At 39.0% G+C, this 26,685-nt stretch overlaps 1 protein-coding gene across 5 annotated transcripts in view; it reads left to right on the plus strand.

Moving 5' to 3' along the window:
• stx8 (syntaxin 8) overlaps nt 1–26,685 on the plus strand; it is a 68,199-nt gene that overhangs the window by 19,023 nt on the left and 22,491 nt on the right. For 4 of the 5 annotated variants that reach the window (XM_059339979.1, XM_059339987.1, XM_059339996.1 and 1 more), the window contains 2 exons: nt 1,058–1,191; nt 2,648–2,740. In XM_059339979.1, coding sequence (XP_059195962.1) covers nt 1,058–1,191; nt 2,648–2,740 — 227 coding nt within the window. Of the gene's footprint in view, nt 1–1,057; nt 1,192–2,647; nt 2,741–12,144; nt 12,314–26,685 lie in introns of those variants that run through there. The other variant, XM_059340010.1, reaches the window with a different exon arrangement.

A 26,685-nucleotide genomic window follows, 5' to 3' on the forward strand; every position in this document is an offset into this window, starting at 1 on the left:
CAGAGAATGGTCTGAAGAAGAGAAAATATCCAGTGACCTGCAATTCTCTGGGCCAAAATGCCTGGTTGATGCCAGAGGTCAGAGGAGAATGGCCCGAGTGGTTTGAGATGTTAGAAAGGAAACAGTAATTCGGTATGCAGAAGACCATCTCTGAACAAACATCACGTCCAACAGCGGACACTTCATTAGGTACACACTACACCTAATAAAGTGGCCGATGAGTGAATGCTGGCTACACTGGAACTCCAGAAATATTGGCTGTTGCTCAGAGGTGAAATTGTTGGCGGATGGATAGCTGATGGGTTCCGAGATAAAAATTATGTTAGTCAAAAACGCCAAAATGACAGCAAACAGTTTAGTATAGTAGTAATAATATTTCCTTAGTCATTGTTATGCTTACATGTGGCTCAGGCCACTTTCCCTGGGCTTGACCAGCAGTCGACTTGTTCACAGCAGACATGGTTAAATGCAGCCTCACACAGACATTCTGAAATCATCACCGCAGGAGGGGGTCGGTCTGAAACACAGCTTTAAGCTATTAGCAGAAAAATAGCTTTGAAACCACACGGCGGTGTTTAGCACAACACAGTACAGTGCAGAGAGCTCTCTGGTCTGTCACTCCGTCAGAACCAAACCTCCCCAGCAGTCCACAGTTCTGTGACAGATTAACAAGCACTGTTTACACACTGCACAAGCTAACCTGGTATTTTTCAATCATTCTAAAAACTTAAAAGACAAAATGAGTAAATACTTTTTCTGTGATCTGAAGGGTTTAGTTGTCATAAAATGATCAAAAGAGTACAGTATTGTAAAGGGAACATGCCCTGTACAGATGTGTGTGTTGTAAGAATTGTACAGATGTGCATTGCATATTGACTGTGTTTACTTATAAAGCTAAAAGTCACTGATGCATGCCGAGTGTTTTAGACTTGCAGTAGTGATTCATTTTGTGCTCGGAATAGTAATTTCATGGCCTCCAAAACACATTTTTATTTAACTTGAAGAGCTGCCATGAAACATTTTGGAAACGTAGTATTGTTATGATGGTGTTTCACAGGTCGACATTGATGGGTGCAGGGTCAGGGACAAGTGGAGGTGTTGCGGCCAACCCCTGGCTGATCAATGAATCAGAGGAGACCAGAGGGCTGAACTTTGGAGAGATCAAACAGCAGCAACAAAGAATCATCGAAGGTAATTACACGATTGAATAAACGGTAAATGGACTGCTCTTGTGTAGAGCTTTTGTACCTTAATGAACAAACCGCTTTAAAATCTGTTTCTCATTCACTCATACGTACACACACAAACACACACTGGTGGTGGCAGCCATACAGTACAAGTTACTGTCCTTACCATGGGGAACAACTTGGGGATTCAGTGTCTTGGTCAAGGTCACTTCAACCACCAACCCAGTAGCTCCAAATAAGACCATTCTGTTCCAGTTCTATCAAGAAAATGCATTTTCAAGTATGCTATTTTGTGTCCTTGACACTTAATTAGCATAAACACCAAACATGTGTTTTGCAATCATCCTTAGCATTAACGATTTCCTGCGTCACTAGAACAATAATGGTAACTCATATTTTCCCTTATTTGTACCTCACATACAAATACAGCATGGCATAACCATTTTTTGACATATATTTAATCGAAAACCACACAAAATCAACATATTCAACCTCTTAAAACCCACCTTCCCACCATTTGGATAACGAATGAGTCATGTTGGCTATGTCCACATCTTTTATTCAGTCGATGGGTAAACATAGTAAAATTATGGCAGTTGAGGAATAACAAAAGTATTCTAACACATTTGTGTCAAACTAGTACTGGCTATGCTGTTGTATGCTAACACATCAAAGATCATAATATTCACATTTAGCAAATATATTGAAAGCCTACGCCTATTTTTTTTTTCCTGTTTCCTGAATGTCTCTGACATGACTTGAACACCCAGACATTAGTTCACCTGACTCCAAGTGACACTTCATTGCTATGTCTCCATTACGGCTCTGGTTATTGTCAATTTGGAATCACAGATTCCTCTTAAGACGGTGAAACCAAACCACATGGAGGTTTCTAGTCCCCTGTGGGATTTCTGGTGGAGTTGGGTAATGGTGAGCGCCTGAACCTGCGGTCATAAAAAATTCCTGCGGTAGAGAGTGTGTCAAACTTGGAAGCCTACAGAGGCCAAGTCTTTTCTTTTCTTCTTTTTTCTTCTCTTTTCTCTTCTCTTCTCTTCCATTCAGCTTTACTGTTTTCGCTCTCCACCTTGGCCTGCCACAGTTATAATAACAGGAGTACGGCTGAGTGGGGTAAAGTACTGAATGACTCACATGTGGCACTGTGAGCAGAGCTGGACCCCAAAAGCCTGTCATTCTTACTTCCCAAATAGTTGCCTCATTATATCCCAAGTGCAGTATACTTTAATTGCTCCCTTCTACAATTGGGTTTTTCAAAAAGGACTGTGTTGCTTTTTCATTTGTTCAACCCCACTGCCAAATTTGACATCACATTAATTGTATTTTTGCAATATAATGTACTTTTTTTTAAATAATTTTTCTCTATCATCATAACTCTTACCGTTTGTCTCTTTTTCTTTTGTCTCATTTTCAAAGTTTGTTTTTTCTTTCCTGTGTCATCACAGCCCAGGACGAAGGCTTGGACGCACTAGCAGCAGTCATTAGCAGACAGAAGATAATGGGCCAGGAGATCGGCAATGAGCTGGATGAACAGAACGGTAAAGTTTAATGTGCATGTGCGTCTGGACATCTTCGTCAAAAAGAAAAAAAAATAATTCCAGACACATTACATACCACTGTGTGAAAGCAATCAGACATACTTGTTCTGCAATGGAACGACTTGCCTCATGTAACTCGCTGGACAGCGATACTCCCTCACACCACCGCAATACTGACATAGTTAGCACACACACGCCCTCACACTACCATTGTCAGAGCAAGTCTGACCTCACATTCAGGTCATAACCATAGTGTGTGTGTGTGTGTGTGTGTGTGTGTGTGTGTGTGTGTATATATATATATATTAGGGCCGGGACTCGATTAAAAAAATTAATCTAATTAATTAGAGGGTTTGTAATTAATTAATCTAAATTAATCGCATTTTAATCGCATATAAATATTTGACCTGAGAACAGTGAGAAGTAATTTTTTTCACATGGATTTTTAGTATACCATTGAATAATGACTGAATACATAAGCTTAAGCAACAAAAATATTGTTTATTTTTGTTCAAGTCCAACAGACACTAGCCGCTAGCTGCTAAATGTTTTGCATTGAGGTGATACTTAAGGCTCGATGTGCTGCAATGATATGCAAATTCCTTGTTGCATAGCTTGCACACAACCATGCTCTTATCGACGCTTCCATCCGTTCGTTTTTTGTAACAAAATGTCCCATCATCCATGGGGCCAACCAAAGCGTCTCATCAGCTTCTTCGTTCATGTTCACTGTGGTTTGTTGTTGTCTGAAATCATCAACGCTAGTTGGTGCTCCAGTATAATCGGTCCGCCTGAAACTCATCCAGTGAGAAACGTTCTGCGGTGCAAAAATAAGTGTGATTAAAATGCGTCATTTTTTTAACTCGTCAATTTTTGTGTAATTAATTAATCTTAATTAACACGTTACACATTATCCCGGCCCTAATAAATATAAATATATATATATATAAAAAAGGTCACAACCACGTCTACTAGCTTTTCCTTTGTCACAAATCCCACAGAGAATCTTCATGCTGCTTAAATGTATTGAAAAATCGCTAAGAGTTTTGTTTTCTGGAATCAGATCTGCTCAGAGATTATGTTGCTTTTGGGGTTTTTTTCTGGCTAAATGGCTCTCATCAGTCCATAAATAGCTTCCATCACAAGTCGAATGTGCTATACAGAACAGAGTGCAGTGCTCCAGACCGTTCTTATGCTCAGACAGCCGGTACTTGAGACACAAGACTTTGAGACGATCATCTGTCAACCGGTGAACAATTAGATACTTTAATGCATCACTCTCAGAAGACTATAGCAGTTAATAGGCCACTGTCTGAGAGTTTTGCCTTACTAAGAGGATGTACACATGTATTCCTATCTTTTTTTTATTTAAACGTGATGGCTATCTCTCTCTGTTTACGCCGACAGTGAATCCAGAACGTGCATTAGTCGGTTTCTTTTCTCACAATCGGGCAGAGATTATTCACAGTTCAGAAACTGAAGGTCGATAAAAGAGAGTGGATAATTTTACCCACAGCAATAATAAAGGAGTGACTGTTGTCTTTGTCACATACACAGTAGAATCTCTAGACTTGATATTTTTTTTATCCATGTTCAACTTGGACTTGGAAAATGCACAGTGAGAGCTTCAGTAATTAGTGGGCTGTCGATATTGGCCCAGAAAAGAGACACAAAAGTTGTATTGAATATTACACCAACTTAAGAGGAATATTGAATGTTCCTAATTTGTGGCAACCTCAAAGGAGATCCCAGTTGCCTCACACACCTTCAGTATAGGCAGTTATTGTCTATTTTTCTACCCCAATGACCAGCTTCCAGTTGAGAAAAGATAGGCGTTGTACTATCCTGTAATATCCTGTCTGAGCAGTCGTACCCAAACAAGTCCAGAGGTTGTATAACTGAGCGATCTCGGCATGGAAACAAACGACCTTCCCTTCTGCTGGGAAGGAATGGCAGATGTTTGGTCGACACACCGACGGGAGAATGGAAGAGAAAGAAAGGAAAGCTGATTGTTTTAGCTCGCTCTCCTGTTACCGTATTGAACTAGAGATGGATCATTGCTCTAATGCTCCGACTGGCGTGTTTTTCTTCTCGTTCCTTCAGCTTGATGTCAGTGTTTCCAATAATACGAACCTGAATGGCCGATGGGAGAGCTGTAACTGAGAGTTACGCCAGTTCCACTGCAAGTAAGCGAGAAGGCAAATGATTTTGGCCGTGGAGTCAATGGCTTGTCGCTGCTCCAGTGTTTAGACCCCACATGACTCTTAAATTTAAGTTTGATGGGAATTCTACTCTTTATTTCTGTAATGGCCCGAAATATCTATACCACCTGTGGGTATTGTAATCAGCTCCGTGTGGTGAAATCCAAACTGTAATTTTGTAGAAGCCTGCACACATTTCCACCATTTTTTAAAAAAGCAAAGCACATCTTGGTATTATGATATAATATTACTTGGATATATATATACTGCCTTTTATTTATTGCAAAAGATATTCATGGCCCATACTTTGTGACCGGTCTCTGCAGATGCTTGATAAAGTGTAGACATAGAATTTCCTCACGGCCCAGATTAAGCTCCTAACAGTCTCTCCACAATTTACGGCCAAGCTTCAGGTTCATAAGGCCTGCTGACAACAGGCAATGATTCACAAGGCCTGCAGGGCTCCGGCCTTCCACAGCTTTTCTTTACCTCCCTGTGCTTCTTTCCTTTTGCAGGGCCTTTGCTGCCCCTCCATCTCTCATCTCACTCACTGCTCCTCTTTGCCTCTTTTCAACAGCCCTTTATTTTATAACTTCTTTCCCGTTTCTTCCATCTCTGCGTCTCTTCTGTATCCTCTCATGCTGAGTTATGGGAAATGACTTGTTTCTCAAGAGTTTCACACGATGGACAACAGGGAACATACATGTAGATGTAGACCTCGTGACTGCTGGTGTAGTCCCCACCTTCTCTAAGCTGGATTTATGTTTGTTTTTTAGGTAAATCATAACTTTTGATAGAGGAAAGTAGAACCCGGCAGATATATCGGTTGACTGATATTATCGGCCAAAGGCCTGTCATATCAGTGTATATGCTGTGTATATGCTATATATGTGCCATTTTGAAACCTTTTTTTACAAAATATATAATACAGAAAATGTAGCTTGGGATGATTTAGAAATTGTGTTAACTTTTATTGTTTTTATTTTTTAAATTGTCAGCAATTGACTAAAACTGAACAGTAATTGTGTTTATTTAGCTATTTATTTTATTCCTATTTAGTCTTTATTTTTTCAGTTATAGAATTGGCTGACAATGACATTGTTTATTTGTTAATGTATAACAATGTTAAATATTACTTAAATGTTTTTGTTTTATAAAGTAGCTCTCTGGGTACTTTTGCAGAGTGGTGAAAAGTTGGTGCACAACACACAAACTTATAATTTTCATTTCAGCTGAAAAGATTACTATATCAGCCACCCTATTGGTTATTGATGAATTTCCCCCTCTAAAATCAGTATTGGCATCGGTCTCAAAAATCACATATCGGTTGGGCTCTAGAGGATCTATTTATCTGTTGTTTTTTTTCAAAAGTACATAAAGAAAAACTGTAAAGTCTGCCAGAGAGAGACAGACTGTGTGACACCCCTAAACAAAAGTAACATTTGTTATGAAAATTTAAGATTTGGTTGAGCATTCCAACAGGTTTCTTCTTCGATTCTTCTTTGCTTCTTCTCTGCATGGCGTCAGTCAACAGTACGATCATCCTCCTTTTGTTTGTTTTTGCTTTTCGAGTCCTGTGTTTGTTGTTTCAGGTCTTCTTTTTGGATTCACTATGCCGAATTACAAATCACTGATTTGTAATCACTGATTTGTAACCCCCCCCCCCCCCCCCATTCCTACTTGGCATACCTAGTTACTGTGTAGTAGTACTGTTGCTATGGCAGCTGTATTTGTTACGGAACAATAATAATTGTGACTTTTCAGTTGTGGGTCTTAAGGCTATCCTAAAAACCAAGCCCTCGCTCCAGCTCTCTTTTGGTAGTAAATCCAGTATGCGAGGAACGTAGCTTCTGAATTCTTAAGTTTTCTATCCATGTTATTATAGCATTAACTCTGTATTTATTCATACTATATTTAAAGCGTGGCTTGTCCTAGTGCTGTTTTTGCTAATTTGAGACATTAAGTCTCAAGTAATTAATGTTTTCTGCTTTTCAAAATGAAAAACTACTGTTTTTGTTCTTGACTTGTACTTAAATTAGTTTTTATTATTATTGCATGCGACAGCTTTGTAGGTGCTGCATTTCTTACTGGTATTAAATGTCAAAATCGACAATGTAAAAAGGAACAGGATAGTTTAATGTTTTCAGAGAGGCAAGGAAAATGGATTTAAGTTATAAAGCAGGGGAATGGCAAGGCTTCTTGTTGATCTTGACAGTTGGCGCGTAACCTTGGCGTCCGACCGCCTTTCTGTCTTGTAGGGTTCCTTTTCCCCCCTGATCACTGTACTGTAGCAGTGTTTTCCTATAAATAGATTAAGCTCTTTGTAGTTTGGCTCCTCAAGTCTAGCTCATGACCCAAGTGCAGTGGAGGTTGCAGTCATTTCCTTTTCAGGAAACAAATCCGGCTGAGGTCAGCAAGGAAGATGACCCTTTTCAGAGGTTTAGAGATGAACCCGAAGCCCTCAGTTACTCCTCTTCTCAGTCGCAACTGAATCAGAATAGACTGAAATGTAGAAACGAGTAAGCAGACGATTACCTCAATTTTAGTCTGCTTTATGGCTCATAAAATTAATCCGTTGCATACTGAAGATTTTCCCATCTTACTTGCCAATCATAACAAGGAGAGAAATTCAATCAGGATTATTAGTGAGTTAAAATGAGTTAAATAATGTGCTGTCATCAAGTTCTTTTTTTTTTTTTTCATATTTCTGACATGATGCTACTAAAGATAGTATATTTTCATTACCAAATTAAATGTTGCAGAAAATAGTGTAGCACATACCGGCTGAAATGGCTTGCATCAGCAGTAGTCTCCCTTCCCACAGAGAAAGATCAACATTCATTTCATTTTACTAGTGTTGATATTTCTCAGATTGTGGCCTGGAACATGACATCAGTCCATGTCAATGTCTTGTGCTTGCGAGTGACAAACGGTGGCCAGCTTGTTAAAACAGCAGCTTTTGAAAAGGGGCGGCGAGAGTTTGCTGCTGTCAGATTTTTAGGGGCTTCTTCTTGATTAGATCTGACTGGTGGGGAAGTTCTGCAGCTATGACATATGCCATGTGTGTAAAGACTCCTGTCTGCAGTTGGTGTGAATGAAAACAACATAATGTAGACGTACATAGAGACACAATAGCGCACAGGGGTGTCAAAAACTTCAATTCTGATTGAAATCCAATCCAAATAAGCTCTCAATTTCAATTACCGAAATCAAAAGCAGGGTTGGCAACCCCCTTCCACCCTCAAACATATGACCTTAAGTTGGTAATTCCCCCACAAAAAGAATATGACAATCATAGCAAACGTAATATCTTCTAAAAGAAGAATTTTAAATGAAGACATTGACAGCTGCCAGGGCTTAAAACCAATGGCCTGTCTTTACAAATCCAAACCCAATAGTGTAACAATAACATAGCCTTCAGTGCTGAAAACAGATGTTTTACCCGAAAATTGAATTAAATCATGGCTTATTATATGCATATGTAATTTTCTGTCACTAGGGGTCTCTCTATCAAAACAATAACAAAAGGATGGGGCAATTCAACCATTGGCAGATTTCCATTGATGAAGAGGTTCTTACTGGAGCCGAAATATCTGCAAAGGTCTTTTCATTTCCAAAACAAATGGACCCGGTGATTAAAACTGGTTAAAAACAATGAATTAAGCCGTTTTACCTCAAAATCAGTTTTCTGTTGTTTCAATGATGTTGAGCAGCTGCAAGCATTTGCTCAACCTATCTGAAAACTTCTAGATCTAAAAAGTATGTTGTAAAAATGTACATTTATGACAACTTCTGGCAGGCATCCATAACACTGACTCTTAATGCACAGAGGGGAGGTGACACCATTGACTAGCGATCATGTCCTTGATAAAAGAAATACAGATTTCTCTGCATTTGGACATTATTGGAAACATCTGGGATCATTCAAATATATGACTCAAAAAATATACAGCATACGTGTAGTTGTTTTTAGAATTTTTAATGTAGAAATCTTCCGTATAGTACTTTAGAAATCGAATTAAATTGTGCATTTTGAGAATTGTGACACCGCAAATGACAAACCAAAGGCAGATCCATTCTCAGCTCTGTGCTTATGGCTCCATCAAGATCAGGCATTATAGGCTAGACCAACTGAATGAATAAATGATGAGTTCATCTATTTTCCACCACCTCTCTGCATGTCTGAAGTTCAACAGGAGTTTCCACCTAAACTAAATCTGCTCCTCAGAGTTCACCACACATAAACCATTCAGATGAATCAAGTCGCTGCCATTTGTTCCGTGTGTTTGTCTTCACATCCAGACCTAATTTTGAATAGACCTCAGACCCCTGACAGCTCTAGCAGATGTGTTCCCACATTAACTATCAAAACCATGGCCTTTCTATGTCCTGTCCCTGTTTTTCCCCTTTCTCTTTGATAATAATTCTTTGGGGCAACTCCTATCTTTACTGAGAACACAGTAATAGCCACAAAGTGTACAGTATATCCGGGACTGGAGAGAAACAGACCCTCATTTGGATTGAGACCTTCTGGAACAAATTTTAGATGGATACAAGAGATATTTCCTCTTCGGCACTGCAACAGGTCTGACCACATGTGAGCTCGCGTTCTGACTGACTCTTGGAGATAAGGATTCTTGGATTTCTTTTTTGCATCAGCTTGGTCCAAGTTAAATCGTGTGTTGTCTAGAAACAGATCTAGTATGGACAAAGCTCTGTAAATACATGACAAAATATAAATGTTCTCCTTATCTATATAACTATATGTTATCGAAATCTTTCATTCTGGGATCTCAAACCTTTATAAATCACAGTAGGTGCATTTGAATTCTCATAAATAAAGACAATGTCAATCTAAAATATATAATTTTACAGTCAGTGTTGCTACAATATGCCTTAATATCCGTATACAAGCTATTTTGCATTTGTAGTTACATTCTGCTACTTTTTGCTATTGCATAAAAGGTATTTAGATGGTGATACATACATACATACATATAGCAAAGTCAGTAAAGCACTGTCACATCGCCACCTCATTCGAATGATGAAGTGGTGGCGCACTGAAAACTTTTACAAAGGGATCTTTGAAAAGCCAGACAGGAAACAGGATAAGTGCAAAAAAATTTGTTATTTATTTACAAAAGTAAACTTACTCAAACAAAAAGTACAAAATGAAACCCGGGATTCACCATCCAACTAAATTAAACTGAGGCAAATTAAAATCAAACAAAAGCAAACTGCCACCTCCTAGCCTCTTCACTCTTGTGAAGAGACTTAAACGTTTTTATTTTTTTTAATTTCTTCTTCATTGTTTGTTTCTTCTTTTTGCAGTAGTTTTATCCATGCTTGTTCTGTCAAAGCATTTTGTGAACACTGTTTTTAAAGGTGCTATATAAATAAAGGTATTATTATTATTATTATTATTATTATTATTATTATTATTATTATTTCAGCCTCACCTACATGGAACCTACCACCTAATCAGATAAGTATAGGGTGAGTTTAGCTGACAAAGCACAATTGAATACTTAATTTAAACCAATACAGGTTATCTACATAGATCAGTTACAACTTGACGAAGCTAGTGAGCAGCTGAACTAACTCCACTATCAAAGGTACAACCAAAACACAACACTGTGAACCAATAAATAACTGCAGGCCTGTATAATTTATACAAATCAAATAATTATTTTCAAATAATCTTAAACATTGTACTAAACTAAGGATCTAGCCGATACCACAGCAATGATGGGAATAGAACCAGATGAAAAGAGAGTAAAGGCAGCCTTTTTAACAAGCACATATCAAGTTTTTAAAAAACGTTTCATTATCGCATAATCTGCCAATTACTTGCTCAATTTCTCAATTAATAACGAGGTTGATAAAACAGGGGAAAATAATGAAGCGCATCAATCCAAGTGAGTCAACTCAAGATCAAAGATACTCAAAGATATTCAGGTAAATAAATGGAAGGCTATAAATGAAAAAAAACAAACATGGTAAGTCTTCATATTTGAGAGGCTAAAAATTACATTTCTGACAATTTGTAACCAGATGATCAACTGTTAATGCTCTAAATTGTAATTGGCTGTTTTTTATTAATGCATTGCAGAATGTTTGCTACTGCCCTGGCACTGCCAATGGGAACCTTTATTACAACAACAAAAGTGCAGAGCTAAAGCAGCTACTTTTTAATAAGCTAAAGTTGTCTCCACTACGATGCACTTCTCATTCATGGACACCTTAACTGGAATCTGTGGCTGTTGCAGTGACTCAGTTTGTGACCTTTTGGTAATGGGAGTATTTGTTAAAGCTCTTTGTCACCCAGCCTGATTATATTTAAGGTAAAAGTGTTATTTTCCAAGTGTCCTCTCTGTTAGTAAGCCAGCCGCTAAAGAAACAGAATCGGTTTTGCTCCCATGATGGACTCGCTAATAATTAGATCACTGATTTGATCGTGCGTCAGCAGAGCACGTATAGGGCCCGAGCTGGACAGCACTAATGACTTCCAAATAAACAGTAGAGTGAGAGGAGAGAGGCACTTACTGCTGCAGCACAGTGACATCAGCAGCTGCCCTGGAGAACACAGCCCCGCACTTGCTTCTGCTTTTAGAAACGGCTCTGTGAGCAAATAAACCACACTAATGATGGCACTCGGCAGAAATTCGGTGCGGTTGGACTTGTGGATTGATTTATTGTTTGTTTGATTCGCTCCGTTTGAAAGCAAGGCCGGTAGTAGTGAGTAGTGTTTTCCAGACGGCATGGAAATGCAGAGAGTCATGATGTGATGTTCAAAAGAGTGTTGTCATCAGAAGAATGTCAAGCTTGCAATGAGCCGCGAAAGAGGGCATCATTTTATGTGACCACCAGGTTGGCTGACTCGTGTTTGACTGTGGGAATTATTGAGAACTATAAATGACGGAGGCATAACACACCCACACCATGATATTATTTTGTCTCATTTTTCAGAGGAAAACGCCAACTTAAGGCTGCTCTCAGACAGCATGGAAATGAAAGTCATGCCTTCGAAATGCCTCTTTTTTTTTTTTTTCCCTAATCCTACAATTTAGATATGTATGTCGGACTGCAGCGAAGTATTATTTGCACCATTTCTTATTCTATCTCTATGTGCTTTTAAAGTAATTAAGTCATCTTGTATTCTAAACATACCAATATTGCCCTACTTTATTTTGTCCAACCAAGACTTACAAGGCCAAAAGAAAGTATCCAAATATGTGGGATGAAAAGGACACAAGGAAATCTTCCAAAGACTGTGATGGAGGTATAAATACAACCTTTAGGATGATCTCGTCATCAACCTGACTGAAATTTCTGCCTCGCCTGTAGCATATTATATTCTCCTCAATATTATAAAACCACAAGTTCAGTTCTCATTGATTTTCCGAGCAGGTAAATGAGTAACGGTAGATAAAGTTTCAAATTTGTGACTCATACAGAAATTGTATTTTAAATACTCCTGAGATGTTGTCAGACAGAACAGCTTGTGGTTTTCAGACAATTATATAAAGTAACAGGGTTTCCGCTATATTCATTTAGTAGCTTTCAAAATAAGAGCACATGGATGAGTCCCACCACATAATTTACAAGAAGACTGTCAAAATACGATGCCTTGAATAAAATATAGAATAACCCTTATTCTCCGTGACAATAATTCATTAAAATATGCCATGATTAGGATGGAATAGTGGCATTAGAATGTGTGAGAGGCCACCTAGTGCAAAAAAAAAATCTCAAACACTGTTTCTAAAGCTTGTTTTTCAGTCGAGTCTCATTTTTTTTATACTTTCTAAATTGCTGATTGGTATCTACATGCACGCACCAGACAGGGTACAAATATCCCTTTACCCCTGCTGCTGAAAAAGATCCTAGAGGAAACACTGAAGTAGTGTAGCATTTTAACCACATTCTTTTATATTTACTCAACCATACACCAGAAAAGTAATCTCAGGTTAAACTGTCTTATGTTTATACTTGTCGATGATTAAAGATCTATTTGGAGGGTTTAAAAAAATCCCCAAAGACGTTCGATGGCAGTGGACGTGTGATGGGATGACAAAAGACGGCCAAATGAAGATGCACCGCAAGTCTCCAGGCCAAGTCTCCTGCGCCATGAATTCTAACCAGTGCACAATCAATCATGAGTCCTTGTGTCCTTATTTCGCTATCTATCCATCGCAGCATCCATCTCTGTCTGAGGCCTGTTGGTGTCACACTGATAGAGTTGTGAAGAAGAGGGGGCTAACAATGACACAAGGGACTTGGGTCACATCAACCACAGCCAAGTGATGAATAATCTAGCTCAGGAGCAGCAAAGGAAATTAACATTTTCGGAGGCTGAAGAAAAACATCAGAAGACATTTCATCAATCACGCCCTCTTTTGTTTCCCTCAGTGGCTTGATGCCCCCTTTAATCACTCAGAAAGTGTGGGCTGAGACTTGGGTTTTCTTTATACTTCAAATGCAACCTGTTGTACCTTTTTTAATAGTGTGTTTATGTGCTGTCTCTTCAGTGTTTCAGACATTTTTAAGTGATTTTACTGGCTTTCATTGTGCAGAATTTCTTCATGGTCATGTAATGAGACCATAATCAATGACTGATCTGAATGTGAAAGACTCTGGTGAACTGAGTGAAAAATCCATACATAAAAAGGTTGTCTGATTGTTTCCTTATGTGGTTTTACTGACAGAATGGCTCAGGGCCAGTAGCTTATTTTCCATCACATTCTCCCTTCGTATCTAAAATAAATGTAATTCAGTGACGATAGAGGGAAAGTAGTTATACCTGGCATTGATTATTACAGTAACCCCAGATGTTCTAAGCATTAGGGCTCCTTTTTACATAAATTATACATAAATTACACAAGATATCCCTGATAGTCTTTGTTGCCTTTATTGTAGGAAAATTTTACGACTTTTAATGTTTTGTGTCTCAGAAGAACAAGATTTTTTTCCTCATTCTTAGTTTAACGTAATTTATTTCTAATAGATGCCGACATGCAGGAGGCTTTCGCACCAGGAGGTTTCGCTCCTTCATGCTTTCTGCTCTACAAGCTTTGTTGTCAGATTGCGGCTTTGATTTATCTCGATCCATCTGGAACAAATGTGTGCTGGTGACAGTCGTTAGCAGGAAAAGGCCCCACATTAAAAAGCCAGTGGCAGAAATTTTCAGGCTGCAGGAGGAGACAACTGATGTGTGGCAGTAGTAGAGGATGGTGGTGGCGTACATACAGTCTGTGTGAGAATGGGGCAGAGTTTCACTAGTTGTAGCTAAACCACCTCTGTGTTACACTATTGACATAGAACTTCCTCCTAATGGAAAGCAAAGTAAAAGTAAAGAGTCTTCCAGCTGTCTATCACAACACACAATAGATTCCCTTTGGCAGTGTGCCTCTCTTCTGCATTATTTTTTTATTGATTTTAATTTATGCCACTAATAATATTATAGCAGCTTGACCAGCAGGTGATAACAGCTTGAGATCTTAGATCTTTGTCACTCAGTTAATGCTGGATTAAAGTAAAAAGCACAGTGCGCATCAGAATGTTATCCATGCCGCCATGTTTGGGAATAATGCACTAAAGTTTATCGCAATCTCATGGACCATGGTGACTCATTTCTGGATGTTTCTCTATACTGTTGTGTAAGGGATATTATAACACATTATCCATCCCACATCTCTCTGGATCAAATGATCCTGACTCTGCATGTTTGTGGCAGCTGATGTTTATTTTGGGTGTTTTTAGCTTGAACAATCCTCTAAGAAACAATTTGTAATGCACTTTGTCTTGCTGACATGTTTTTTTTCAGCAAATAAATTGGACAAATGATAGCTCTGAGTTTGATATTGGTTTAAGTCGGCACCTTCCACTTTGAGAACGTGTGATGTGGCAAACAAGGACACAGCACAGTGTTTCCTCTAGGATTTTTTTCCAACAGCAGGGGTAAAGGGTTATTTGTCCCCTGGATGGTGTGCCCTTGTAAATATCAATCAGCAATTTAGAAAGTATAAAAAATGACAAAACAAGCTTTAGAACCAGTGTTTCCCACAGGTTTTTCTGAGACTATGATGGGGGGGACCCAAACAATGTAGGGGGGTCTGGGGGCTAAATCTGGTGGCCTCTTGCACATTCTAATGCCACTATTTCATCTTAATCATTGCATATTTTAATGAATTACTGTAAAGGAGAATAAGGGTTCTGCTATGTTTTCTTTAAGGCATCATATTTTGACAGTCTTCTTGAAGATTATGTGGTGGACTCTGTTAACACATCCATGTGCTCTTACTTTAAAAGCTACATGTGTTTGCATTTATTTTGACGGCAGGTCTAACACGTTCTTACCGTAACGCTTAGTCAATACAAGAACCGGGCAAACAAGTGGTGGCTGACTGACCGCAGTGTGCTTCGTTCTCTTCCAGCAATGTTAGCTAGCCATTCGCTCTAACAGGCAGTTTAACCTCACTCTCTCCACGGTGAGAGAGCGCTGTGGTCACCGCTACAGAATTAAAAAAAACTAAAAAGACAGTCCCCTATTCTGAAGTAGCAGCGGGCATAATTTAGCCAAAAGCATGCAGCTTAGTGCAGTGGGAGATTCTCTTCCTGTGCCTCTCCTTCTCACCTGCACACACCCATATAATATTCAGACTCCATATATAATGTAGACAGGCACCTAGAGAAGCCCAGTATACGGTATGATGCTGGAATGAGGTGTGGCCGGTCCTGCTCAGCTCATCTGCAGACCCGGATCACATCCAGATGTCCACCAACAGGCCCGTGTAGAGACTGGGCGAGGTTGTTTCCCCGTCCACTCCCTGCTCCATCCATCCTTCAAAACACGCACAGCCACCATGCTGGCAGACGGGAGCTTTTTCACAAACTATCAATTGTGCATTATCCCTGAAAACGCATACACTAATAAGGAAAAAAAACTGTAGGGAGGTGTGATTTCATCAGTTCTTTCCCACCACCATCTTTGAAGCAGAGGATGACACAACACTTGGAAACAAACACTTGTTGGGCTGTGTGTGTTCTTTGAAGGGTTTGGTCTCATTACCATGTCTTTGAGTAATCCGTCTTTTTAATTCTGTCTTAGTGGACATTAGAGGGGGTTTAGCTGGCATTAGGGGTTTTACTGTGATGCTAATACTGCGACTGTGATGCAGGATTTCAGTCATCATAAACAGCGGACAAACTTTTTTCACCATTTTACCAACTGTTTCTTGAAATTATTGATGCGGCTGTTGATTTTTTAAATTGGGTTTTATTTTTGGAGGTTAATTATTAGAGGCTGCCTCCTCTTTTTGCTGTGGTGGAAGTAGGACATGCCAGACACTTGTACTCAGTCACTTTGGGATGATAAAAAAAAAGCTCTCCTCTGTACCAGTTAAAGGGGACTTTTACTTGCTAATACTAGGTTTTACTTGATTTTTATGTGCTTCAAACAGCTTCAATTTTGTTACAACACAAAGATGTTGAATAACAATATTTTCAGCTCCTTTTTTACAACCCTAGTTCCATAAAAGTTGGGACTCTGTAAAATGTCAATAAAAACAAAATGGATCAAATTCTGAATGTATATTTACAAAAAACAAGGTTAATCAGTTTGAGCATGAATTACATTGTACACTTTTCAACTGAATATATGTTAAAAAAAATCTGTTTTATTTAGGTTTTAGACAACATCACAGCTTTTTTTTTTTATCATTATTTGTATTGTACCACACACTTGGATTGGGCAAAGTAGTGAATATTCTCAATCAAATACATTATACATTTAATTGGAAATAGAATACATTATTGTTTACATTGAGATGATTTTCATGCTTCAATCTGAATCAATGTTTTATAGAAGAAAAAATGTTTTTAAAGCCACTGAACAGAGCATGCATAAATATATTATACATGCACATATATCATACATAAAAACCCTAAGATAATATTTTAGCATATTCGCATAAATGATTGATGTTCCATACATAGAGTGAAAGCATGCTTTTGCATAACATCTTGGCTGCACTGTTACTACTGTCGTCTTGGCATTCAATTGGAAAATCCTACAGTTTTACTGGAAAAGAGATATATGGAGAAGAAATTTGGTGATCCCTGTGTAACACTGCATCTGTGGGAATACAATCATATCAATCATTTGAAGAATATGAAGTATCATCCTTTATATGGATATTACGCAAGTCAGCATTACCTCACTGGATTACCTGCTCAAAAGGAGGATGTTATGATTTGACTGCATTTTATTTGCACAGCCAAGCCACTGTTATGTTTTCTTTTGTTGGGAGAATGGTCTAGTGCGTGTGGTATGTGTACAATTTAACGGCAAACTGATGTTGATACTTTGTTGTAATTCTTCCCCGGAGAGCTTTTGCGGCCAGATTGTCCAGGGGAAGCACATTAGCCGTATGTGTTGGTGGTATTGGTGGTTAGGAACCTCTGCAATTTCAGCTGCCAGTTCTCTTGGCTCCGGGCGAAGGATTCCCTGCCATTTAATGGTACCTTAGACTGACTCAGGCTTGGCCCAGCAGGTTCCTTTTGGCTAACGCAAGTGACAGCAAGAACAAATCTCCTCCTCTGTTTATTTAATTGCTAACCGCTCCGGTTTGGAGGCCACTTTCAAAGGGCCGATGAGCAGAGAGCTGCCTCGCGTTCCCCTCAGCCTCAGGGTAGCATGGGTCATCCCACATAATGAGTGGAAGGACTTACTTTACCCAGTCTGCCTCAAACCAAAGCCAGCACGTGGTTCCCATTTGAGCGCAGGGGGAAGATTGCACCTTCATCTGCTGGGCATTTTTATGTGTTTATGTGTGCGCGCAAGTGCACATATATACATCTGTTCTTTAGCACTCAGTATGTGTGCAGATGAGTGTGCATGTTTGAGACTGTAAGTGCCTCGTCGAGTGTGAGATCATTGTGTTTGTACTGAAAGACGCACCACATGTCCAGCACATGTTGTCAGGTTGTGACTGGCACACAGGCAATATTTCTATCTGCATGAGGAGCTCAAAGGCCACTGGCCAGTCTGAGATGGGATGGAGTTAGAGGTAGACGTCAGTGCAGGACCTCACACACACACACACACACACACACGCACCCACGTATGCAGACAGAAAAACAATGACAAACACACAGAGTGCGGTAGGGAGCAGGGTGGGTTAATCTCACAGATGCACTATGCAAAAACAGAGGGGCGAGGGAGTCTCAGACTGAGGGGGCAAAATGGAAGGAGGGCGAGGGAAGAAAAACAAAGGTCAGGAGACTTGGAAGGAGTGTATAAGAAATGATGGGAGCAAAAAATAAAGTGAAAGAGAATACAATAAGAGTTTATTCTGTCAATGAAGAACTTGGCCAGTTAAACTCTCTCATGATTAACTCAGTTTTTTTTATTTTTATCATAGCTATGTCAAAGAAATTAGCGGACAAAGACATTTCAAAATCTCAAACAGGATGATTTGTAAAAGGGAATTATATGATTCAAATGACCTTGCACGGCAGCTAGATTCTGGCACTGTGACGAGTAGGCTTGGGTCGTACCTATTTATTCCTGCCGTCATGCTGTTATTAAATTAATACTATCATGATTTCTAAATACTCTAGTGTATCTTAATACCATGATACTACCCAAGCCTAATCATGAGATCATGCTAGAATCCCTGCATTACATATCTGCGTACATTCTGGGTTTACCCACATACATGAATTTGTTTGTGTTTATTCTCCACAATAAAGCATGTGGTTTTCTAGCACATTATTTGGCGTATTTAATGTTTTACTACCGTTTTGTACTGACATATTGTACAATGTAACTGTAGGAAAACAGATGTATTGTTACTGCATTTGAGATGCTTTTGACTGGAGGAACTTTAAGCGATAACCATCAGCTAACCTTCAAAGTCATGCTGTACATAAGTATCCCATTAGAAACCTTGCAAGTCTTTGTAAAAACACAGCACTGATGTGTCACCTTTCTAGAACAAAACCTTTGAAGTGGGAAATGCTTTGTGCACCATTCATTTCTTCTGTTATCTGATAACCCCGCAAGTGTGCTATCAGCTACGATCTACAGGCCAAACTAAAGATGAGAATCCCCTCCAGACAAAAGACGTGTTTCAAAACCTTGTTTGCCTCACAATTTAGATAAGAAGCCCTTTACTGGCCTCTTTTTTTTTGTGTCTGTAAAATGTTGATGTTTTACGTGGTATGGGCACCGCACAGATTGGTGCTGCTTGAACAAGCACTGGCCCTTTTAAAAAAGGTGATTGATCTGTCATCTAATCATTCTCATTTGTTTCACTCTTGGCTTAATACCAGCATTCAGTTTTGTTTCTAAGCTGTTATTGTTTCATCTTCGTGATAGGCTGTAAGTGTTATAGTTTAGGCACTGACCTGCACTGTTCAGGCTAAAGACGAAAAAGAAAGAAAAATGAAAAAGGCATTTTTTAAAGGTGGAAATTACTTAGTGACTGATCTAGTTTTGGATCTAACATATTTTTTAAGTTATTTTTTTTTAAATATTTTTTTATTTTGTACCAAGATAAATCTCTTTAATGACAATGCATGAAGTATCAGTTGGTATATTTTACTAAATCTTATGTACTACCAAAGTTATTATTTTTTGGCCAAATATGGGATTTAATTACCATTATAAGCTACCCCTTATTTCATTTTTATCTTGTTCATATAGTTTCCCCAATTTTGAAAAAAAAAAAGGTACACTAGTACAGTTTATCTATTTTTAGACTTAATATATTTTATTTATAATAATTGTCAAAATAATGATCAAAGTTGATATAATGACCTTTTAAATTAGATTAAAATGGTAAGAATTACAAGTTAAATCTAGAGCTATCTGTCTCTGCTCCCTCCTGCAGCTGACACATGCACCCACTAGTGGGCAGTAGAGGCAGTGGTCACGCACCAGTCACGTCTTCAGTGAAACTCTTGGCGTTTACACCTTCGAACTGGAATGATTCACGGCTGTGTGCTCTCTCTTCCGTGGGATGGATGTGTTATGGTGGTGTAATGATCCAAGTTTTGGGGCGGATGAAGAGGGAGTCACAGGATCTCACACAGGATTTGTTAATTTGTTTAATTCCTCTGAGGAGATTTCTTCTTCTCCTCCAGTAATCAGCACCTCCTCCTTCTCGTTCGTCAGCTGGAGGAGCTGGGTAATTAAACGACAGCTGTAGGGGCAGCTGTTTAAATGGCTGCAGCCTGTAATGCACTGTCAGACTTCATACACTACAATGATAAAACTGGTACGGTGGTGTTGGTGCGTGCCATTCATTCATGGGTCTTGTGTGTTTGTGTGTGAGAGTGTGCAGTTACTAGGACTACTTGTTGACACAAATGTGTGTGTAACTGTGTGCATGCATGTGGTTTTTACTCTGTGTCTAACTGTCTGTGCATCCAGCCATGTTTTTTAACCCACAATGGAGCATGTGGTCTTGTTGCGTCATATTTTTGCTGTTTGTGTAGTGCCCTGCACCAGTCTTGTCCACAAGCTATGTGGGAGGCTGTTTCCTCTCAGGATAGGAAGTTGTTTCAGCCGCGCTGTTGGCCAAACATTTATCCTGGCCTCCATGAGTAGAGCGCAATTACCCAAAATCCACCACATACTCACTGAAGATATTTAGCAATTATGTGCATCTCTTGTGCCACCATGGTGTGTTCCCATGTATGTCTTTGTCACTTATTTTTTATTGTCTTTAAGCAAAGATCATGTTGTATGTATAATGTTAAGCCAGTGGCAGTTAGTTTGTATTTATTAGAGATGTGAATCAGCAGAGGCCCAACGATACGATTTTATCCCGATACTTGAGTCACGATACGATATTATTGCGATATAAAGCATTTTGTGATATGATGAGTATTGCGGTACAATACATTGCGATTTAACTGTTTTACTGCATTTTGTGTCAACAAAATTAAATTCAGTCAAGAATTCTGTTCTCAAATAAGAGAAAATTCTCAATCTTTTCATCTCATTTCAGTCTTTTTATTTCCCCACAATGAGAGTCAAACCCACAGACTGACCAACAAAGTATTCAGTCAAACTGAACTGATATCAAATATGTATGGACGACAACAACTGCAGCATTTTCTCAAACATTCCTCAACTTTAAGCTTCACTGCTCTGAATTTTTTTGAATGTAACATAAAAAAAAGCCTAACTTTACAGTGTTATTTCGACAACTTCCAGACACAATATCCTAAAATATATTCCTTAGATCTTCTAGTTTCATATCATACCAGTATCTCCAGTATATTCCTAAAATTGAGCCCGCTACAGCCTCAAAAAAAAAAAAAAAAAGGCGAAAATAGTGACAGCCCACCAGAAGGCTAAATTATGATACTTGGCGGCCATGAATCGATATTATATTGCCACGCAAATTATTGCGATACTATGTTGTATCGTTTATTCCCCCACCTCTAATATTTATCTTTCTTTGTCTTTGGGTTCTGTCCTCGTGTGGGCACATTACAATAAGTAATATTAATCATTTTAAGTGAGGGTGGGAATACGAGCATTATACTCATACATTCTTGCGTGCAACATGGGCTTAAATTATAAGAATGCCAGGTGAGTGACTACAAACTAGTGCTACTAAATATCCTGTTACAGTAACATTAGTGCCACCCAGGCAGGCTGAATAGATCTTTTTCTTTGGCTGAGAAAACCCAAATGAAAACAAATTATTTACAAATATTCTCTAATATCATCCATTTTAGATGATGACAGAAAGACTGTTAACATAATAAAATTGTTTCGTTGACACTAAAAACTAGAGTGGGACAACTTTCCATACAGAAGACTGACCAGGAATCACTATTTTAAAAGAATTAAGCAGAATTAAGGATGCTATTTGTATCAATAAAATCTTTTCACTTGTTCAGAAAATGAGTACAGTAAATATAGTCCTGAGAGCCAGTGAGGTTTGTCCCTGGCCTGCACCTGTTATATTTTGGTGACTGACCTCACATGGCAGTGGGAGGATAGTGTCACTGGCCAGTGGATTGCCAGCATCTGGCCTGGATGTAAAAAAAAAACCAACCTTCTGCCACTTTCTCTATTCATGTTTCACATGGCTTTGCTCCCTGTTTTTCTCATCAATAATTAGGTTTCTCTAATTGCCAAATTATGCACTTCCTCTCATTTTCCACCACTCACACACTCACACTAAAATAATAATTGCAACTAATGTGAAATTTGATTTACTCCAACTTATATCACATGCTTCTATTAGTTGCAAATGTGGCAAATGTTTGAGGCTTTGTTTACAACACTTTGCTTTATCCATAATGATATTTCTATCAATGAGTGAATGTCAAAGACACCATGACACTTCAATTTGCTCATTTGACCTGCTTGTTTTTATCTTTCTATACATTCTTTATTGTTTCTGAGCTACTGATCTGATAAAGAACTCTATCAGAAGGGCCACTAATTAGGACTTTGAACTTCAGATCCATATTGAAAGAGTTCTCAAAATGAGGCTCATGCAAAGTGTGTGATCCGAAGTAAAGTCCACTGACCGCCATAAACCCAGAATTGATGTCTTCTTATCTGAGAATTTTCCAGGCTGAACAACAGCTTTGTGATGTTTCATGTCCTACTGATCTTCAGCAGATAAATACCAGCTGGCTCTGAACTCTCTTTTCCACAATAAAACATCTCTATCGGAGGTGATACAGCTCTGACTGCTGCTGTTCTTCCTCTGAACGGCACTATGGGATAACACTACGGAAATGACTCCTCAGTCTGGGGCACAAATGTTAGTCGGAAGTGTGTCACATCCGGGAAGTGTACATGTGTGCGTCTGCCTTCCTCTATTTGGGTGCCAGGACAGGGTGTGCCTGTCTGTATAATGCTCATAGACCAGTGTGTATACATGTGTGTTTGTGTCAGCGTCTTTGCATGGGAGCATATCTGTCTCTATGCGTGCGAGTGCATTATAAGTGAAATGGGGTCTGGCATGAAGATCAAAGTCCCTCCATAACTCCTCAGTCAGTCAGCCGGTCGGCCAGCCAACGTATTGCCAGGAAGCTCCACTCACCACAGGGGATGTTGAGTTATTAGACTCAGATCATTTCAATTACAACACAGTTGTTCAGTTAGTGAGAAATTCACAGCCTCTCTGTCTTTTTCTTACTTTGTTTACAACTTATCATTATCGAGAAAACAGATTATGTTGTTACTGCAAAACATAAATGGCAGTAGAAGTAATAAATCATTGCAACGTTTTTAGTAATGACCATCATCAGAACTCACCTGTTATTTTGCTTTAAGGCTGTGCCATTTCCAAGCCTGTTGTGTAGACAGAAGAAGGTCCTTTTATATTGTGATTCAAAATGATTAGCATCATTTACAACAAACTTAAGTTTTCTAGTAGTTAATAAAGGCTTGCAGCTCCCTAAATAACCCAAAATTGTCATTATGTTAATGTATAATTATTACCCTTTAAAGTACTTAATCTGAAGTAAACCAGTTGTTCATTTGCATTTATTGTAGCTGTGTGAATCTACTTGTTTGCTTTAGGCAGTCCTTGTTTATGGTTAATGTTATTGTAAATACCAAAGACTGTACTAGAATAAGTAATTTTAACAAAAAATATTTTGTAATGTTAAAATTACCTGTTGTAGGAGTAATTGTCTTTTCCTCACATAAATGACTAAATTGACTTTTCATACATTTTGTATTATGATTGTCTAGGCAGCCCAGTAACCAGATAGTACAGTAGATAACGGTGCCATAATCCAATAGGTACTAAAGTTTTCACACGATATGCATATCTGTCTCTGTATTTTTTTTATCAGTTCCTAGCTTCTTAATATGTCACCCCCTCTTGGGTGTCCTTGCTAATGAAGTGTGATGGTAGTGATGAAGTGTAACAGCGGCTGGTTTGGAGGTGCTGTGCCAGTGACAGGGTGGTCCCTGCCTCACGCTGCCGCCGCCGCCGCTGCTGTTGGTGCTGGTGCTGGCACCCTCATGCTCATCATGCACACATTGTTCGATGGCACCTGGCCATAAGAAGGGTGATGGCGGAAAGCCTGGTAGTGATCAGACTTCTCCTCATCGCTGTCGGTCTTTGCACTGAGTGTAAATCCTTGTTATGCCTCCGCGGGGGCAATAACTGTGTCTCATGGCATTGTGTTTTTGGGTTGTCGTGCATGCGTCCATTCGTCCCATTCTCATGAACACAATATTCATAACACCTGGAGGGATTTTACAAAAAAATTTGACATAAAGCCTCTTGGACTCAAGGATGAACTGATTTTTTATTTTGGTCGTCAATGGTCACTGTGACCTCGCCTTCATCCCGTTTTCGTTAACGCGACATCTCTGGAATGCCTGATGGGCATTGCTCAAATGTCCACCCACACTCAAGGATTACTGATTCAATTTCGGTGGTCAAGGGTCACTGTAATTCATACCCTTACTAAAACAAAATTTCACAAATAAAATTTTATATCTAAAAGTTCAAAGGTCAAGTTCACTGTGACTTAAATTCCTTCTAAGGTTTCACTACATGTAATGCGCTGATAACTTCAGTTAATTTTCATTGTGCTCACTGTTCAGCGAAGGCCATAAAGAATGAGGGATGCTGGTAAATCTGGCAGCTCTACACAGAAATAGTTGCATTCAGTCTGAAAAACTGATAAGGTGTTATAAGTTCTCCTCATTGCTCTTACTCCTTTTTCTTTTTTTTCCCAGGGCTTTCTTGAATTCATCTGTGGATGACATTATGGGTTTGATCTTAATTAACTGTGCACATTATAGTAATGGCTTCCAGCTGTCCTGAACAGCCCAAGCTTATAATTGCTAAAAAGCTATTACGGCCAACACATGCCTGACAGTCTCTTTTTCTGCTGACTAGGTTTTGTTTTTATTCTGCCAGTATCACAAGATGACAACATGACTCACCTGTTTGTTGTTTAGGTGCACAGTGCTGATCATTTTCAGTCTTTGCAGAACTACCCTACTACCTTACCCAACTTGTTTGAAAAGTTTGAGTGGTATTCCAGTCGTCCGATGCTCCTGAAAAGGCCCGCATTTCCTCTGTCAAGAATAGATTAAATTATTCTGTCAGCAATGCATTGGAGCATGATAGGATAAGCTACTGTAGGAAGGAAGCAATGCATCAATACAAGTTGATAGAATGAATAGGAATGTCAGATCTTAACAATGATCCCATCGTTGCCAAGCAACATAACTAGCTTTTAGAAAAGTGTTGACATATTCAGATCTCATGTCAGCCTGAAAGAATATTGGTAGCATTATTACCATAACATGCCTTACCAATTTTTACTTTGGTGCTAACATGCTTGCAATAGCAATAGCATGAGAAACCCAATCTACTCCTCCAACTTCACCTTTGTGGACTGCATTCTCATAATTCACACAGCGCTTGTCTTTGGAGTCTAGCAAGTACAAACCCAATGGTCTGTACGTGCTAAAACTGAACTAGCTGTGGAGGTTTTTCTCAACTTTTCTCACAACTCATGTGTATTCCTCCAAACGGAGCGTCAACTTTGAGAAATTAATTCATGTGCTGGTCATTCTTTTTGGTGTCCATCAAGTGCGATGATGGATCTTAGGGTAAACGTAGCAGGGTTAGGGAGGTGAAACTGTCTGTGGACATACAGCCGGTTTCAGTTTCAAATTGGCACACAAATGGTTAGGATTAAGGCTGGAAATGTGGAGGCCATGTATGTAATGGTTGTCAAAGTGGTGGGTCAATACTGTTCCAGATTTTTGGTATCTGTATATTCCTTTTCATCCTTTTCAAGTTTAAAAGTTTTCAAAATTACGATTTTTTGTAATTTGGCAACCAAGTAGGAGTCATGTATCAGACACATTGGATCTCTTTTCATGTGCATTATGTTGTATATTTACATTTATACCATTGTTATTGAGGATACTTTATTCAGATTCGTCAGAGGGTGTGCAGAATCTAATACAACAGCGCCAATATTGTTCAAAATGAATATTCAAAAGTGGAAGGCTGCTTCTTTGAGCTGTCAAGGCTACAACTTCTCCTGCTGGAGCAGTAACATTGCATTTATTCCAAGGTTGACAAAGACAGTTCCAACACAAAGTTTTCATTGAAAGAGGGTGCTGCTCCACAACATGAATAAACAATACTATGTTTTGATCATTGGCAAGTGTGGCCATGCCATTAACTCCATAAAGCAAGACGTTTATCATCACTCAGTTAACCATTACCCTGGACAGAGAAAATGTCTAATGATGCAATAAAGGATATCTTACCCCCAAAGGTGTTGACCGGGGGAGCCTGTCAGTCCAGTGGAGGGACTCAGAGATTCATTGGGGTTGGGGGCGGAGGGGCGGGTGATAATATCCAACAGTGAGACTAATCTGTACACATGTGGCCGAGCACTTCAGAAGGCCAGATGTTGGAAGGGTGAGTTGTGTTCATGCCCTCACAAACCCCACCAACACATGCACACACATTTTGTCAGATGGACACAAAACAAAAAACAGGCAAGATCTTTTTATTAACAATTTTTATTACATGTACAATATGTTCCTGATGGCCTACATTGTTTTCGACTGCAATAATATCCCTAATTTCCTCAATTTGGCTCATTTCCCCCTTGTTAAGTGGGCAGTACCGTGCATTTTATCCCCAAGTTGTTACTTAATATTAATTGATTTCTAGTGTATCACATTATGACTGGTTGGCCCCTGGGTGA

Source organism: Centropristis striata, chromosome 1 (assembly GCF_030273125.1).
Source record: "Centropristis striata isolate RG_2023a ecotype Rhode Island chromosome 1, C.striata_1.0, whole genome shotgun sequence".
In the NCBI taxonomy this organism is placed as follows: domain Eukaryota; kingdom Metazoa; phylum Chordata; class Actinopteri; order Perciformes; family Serranidae; genus Centropristis; species Centropristis striata.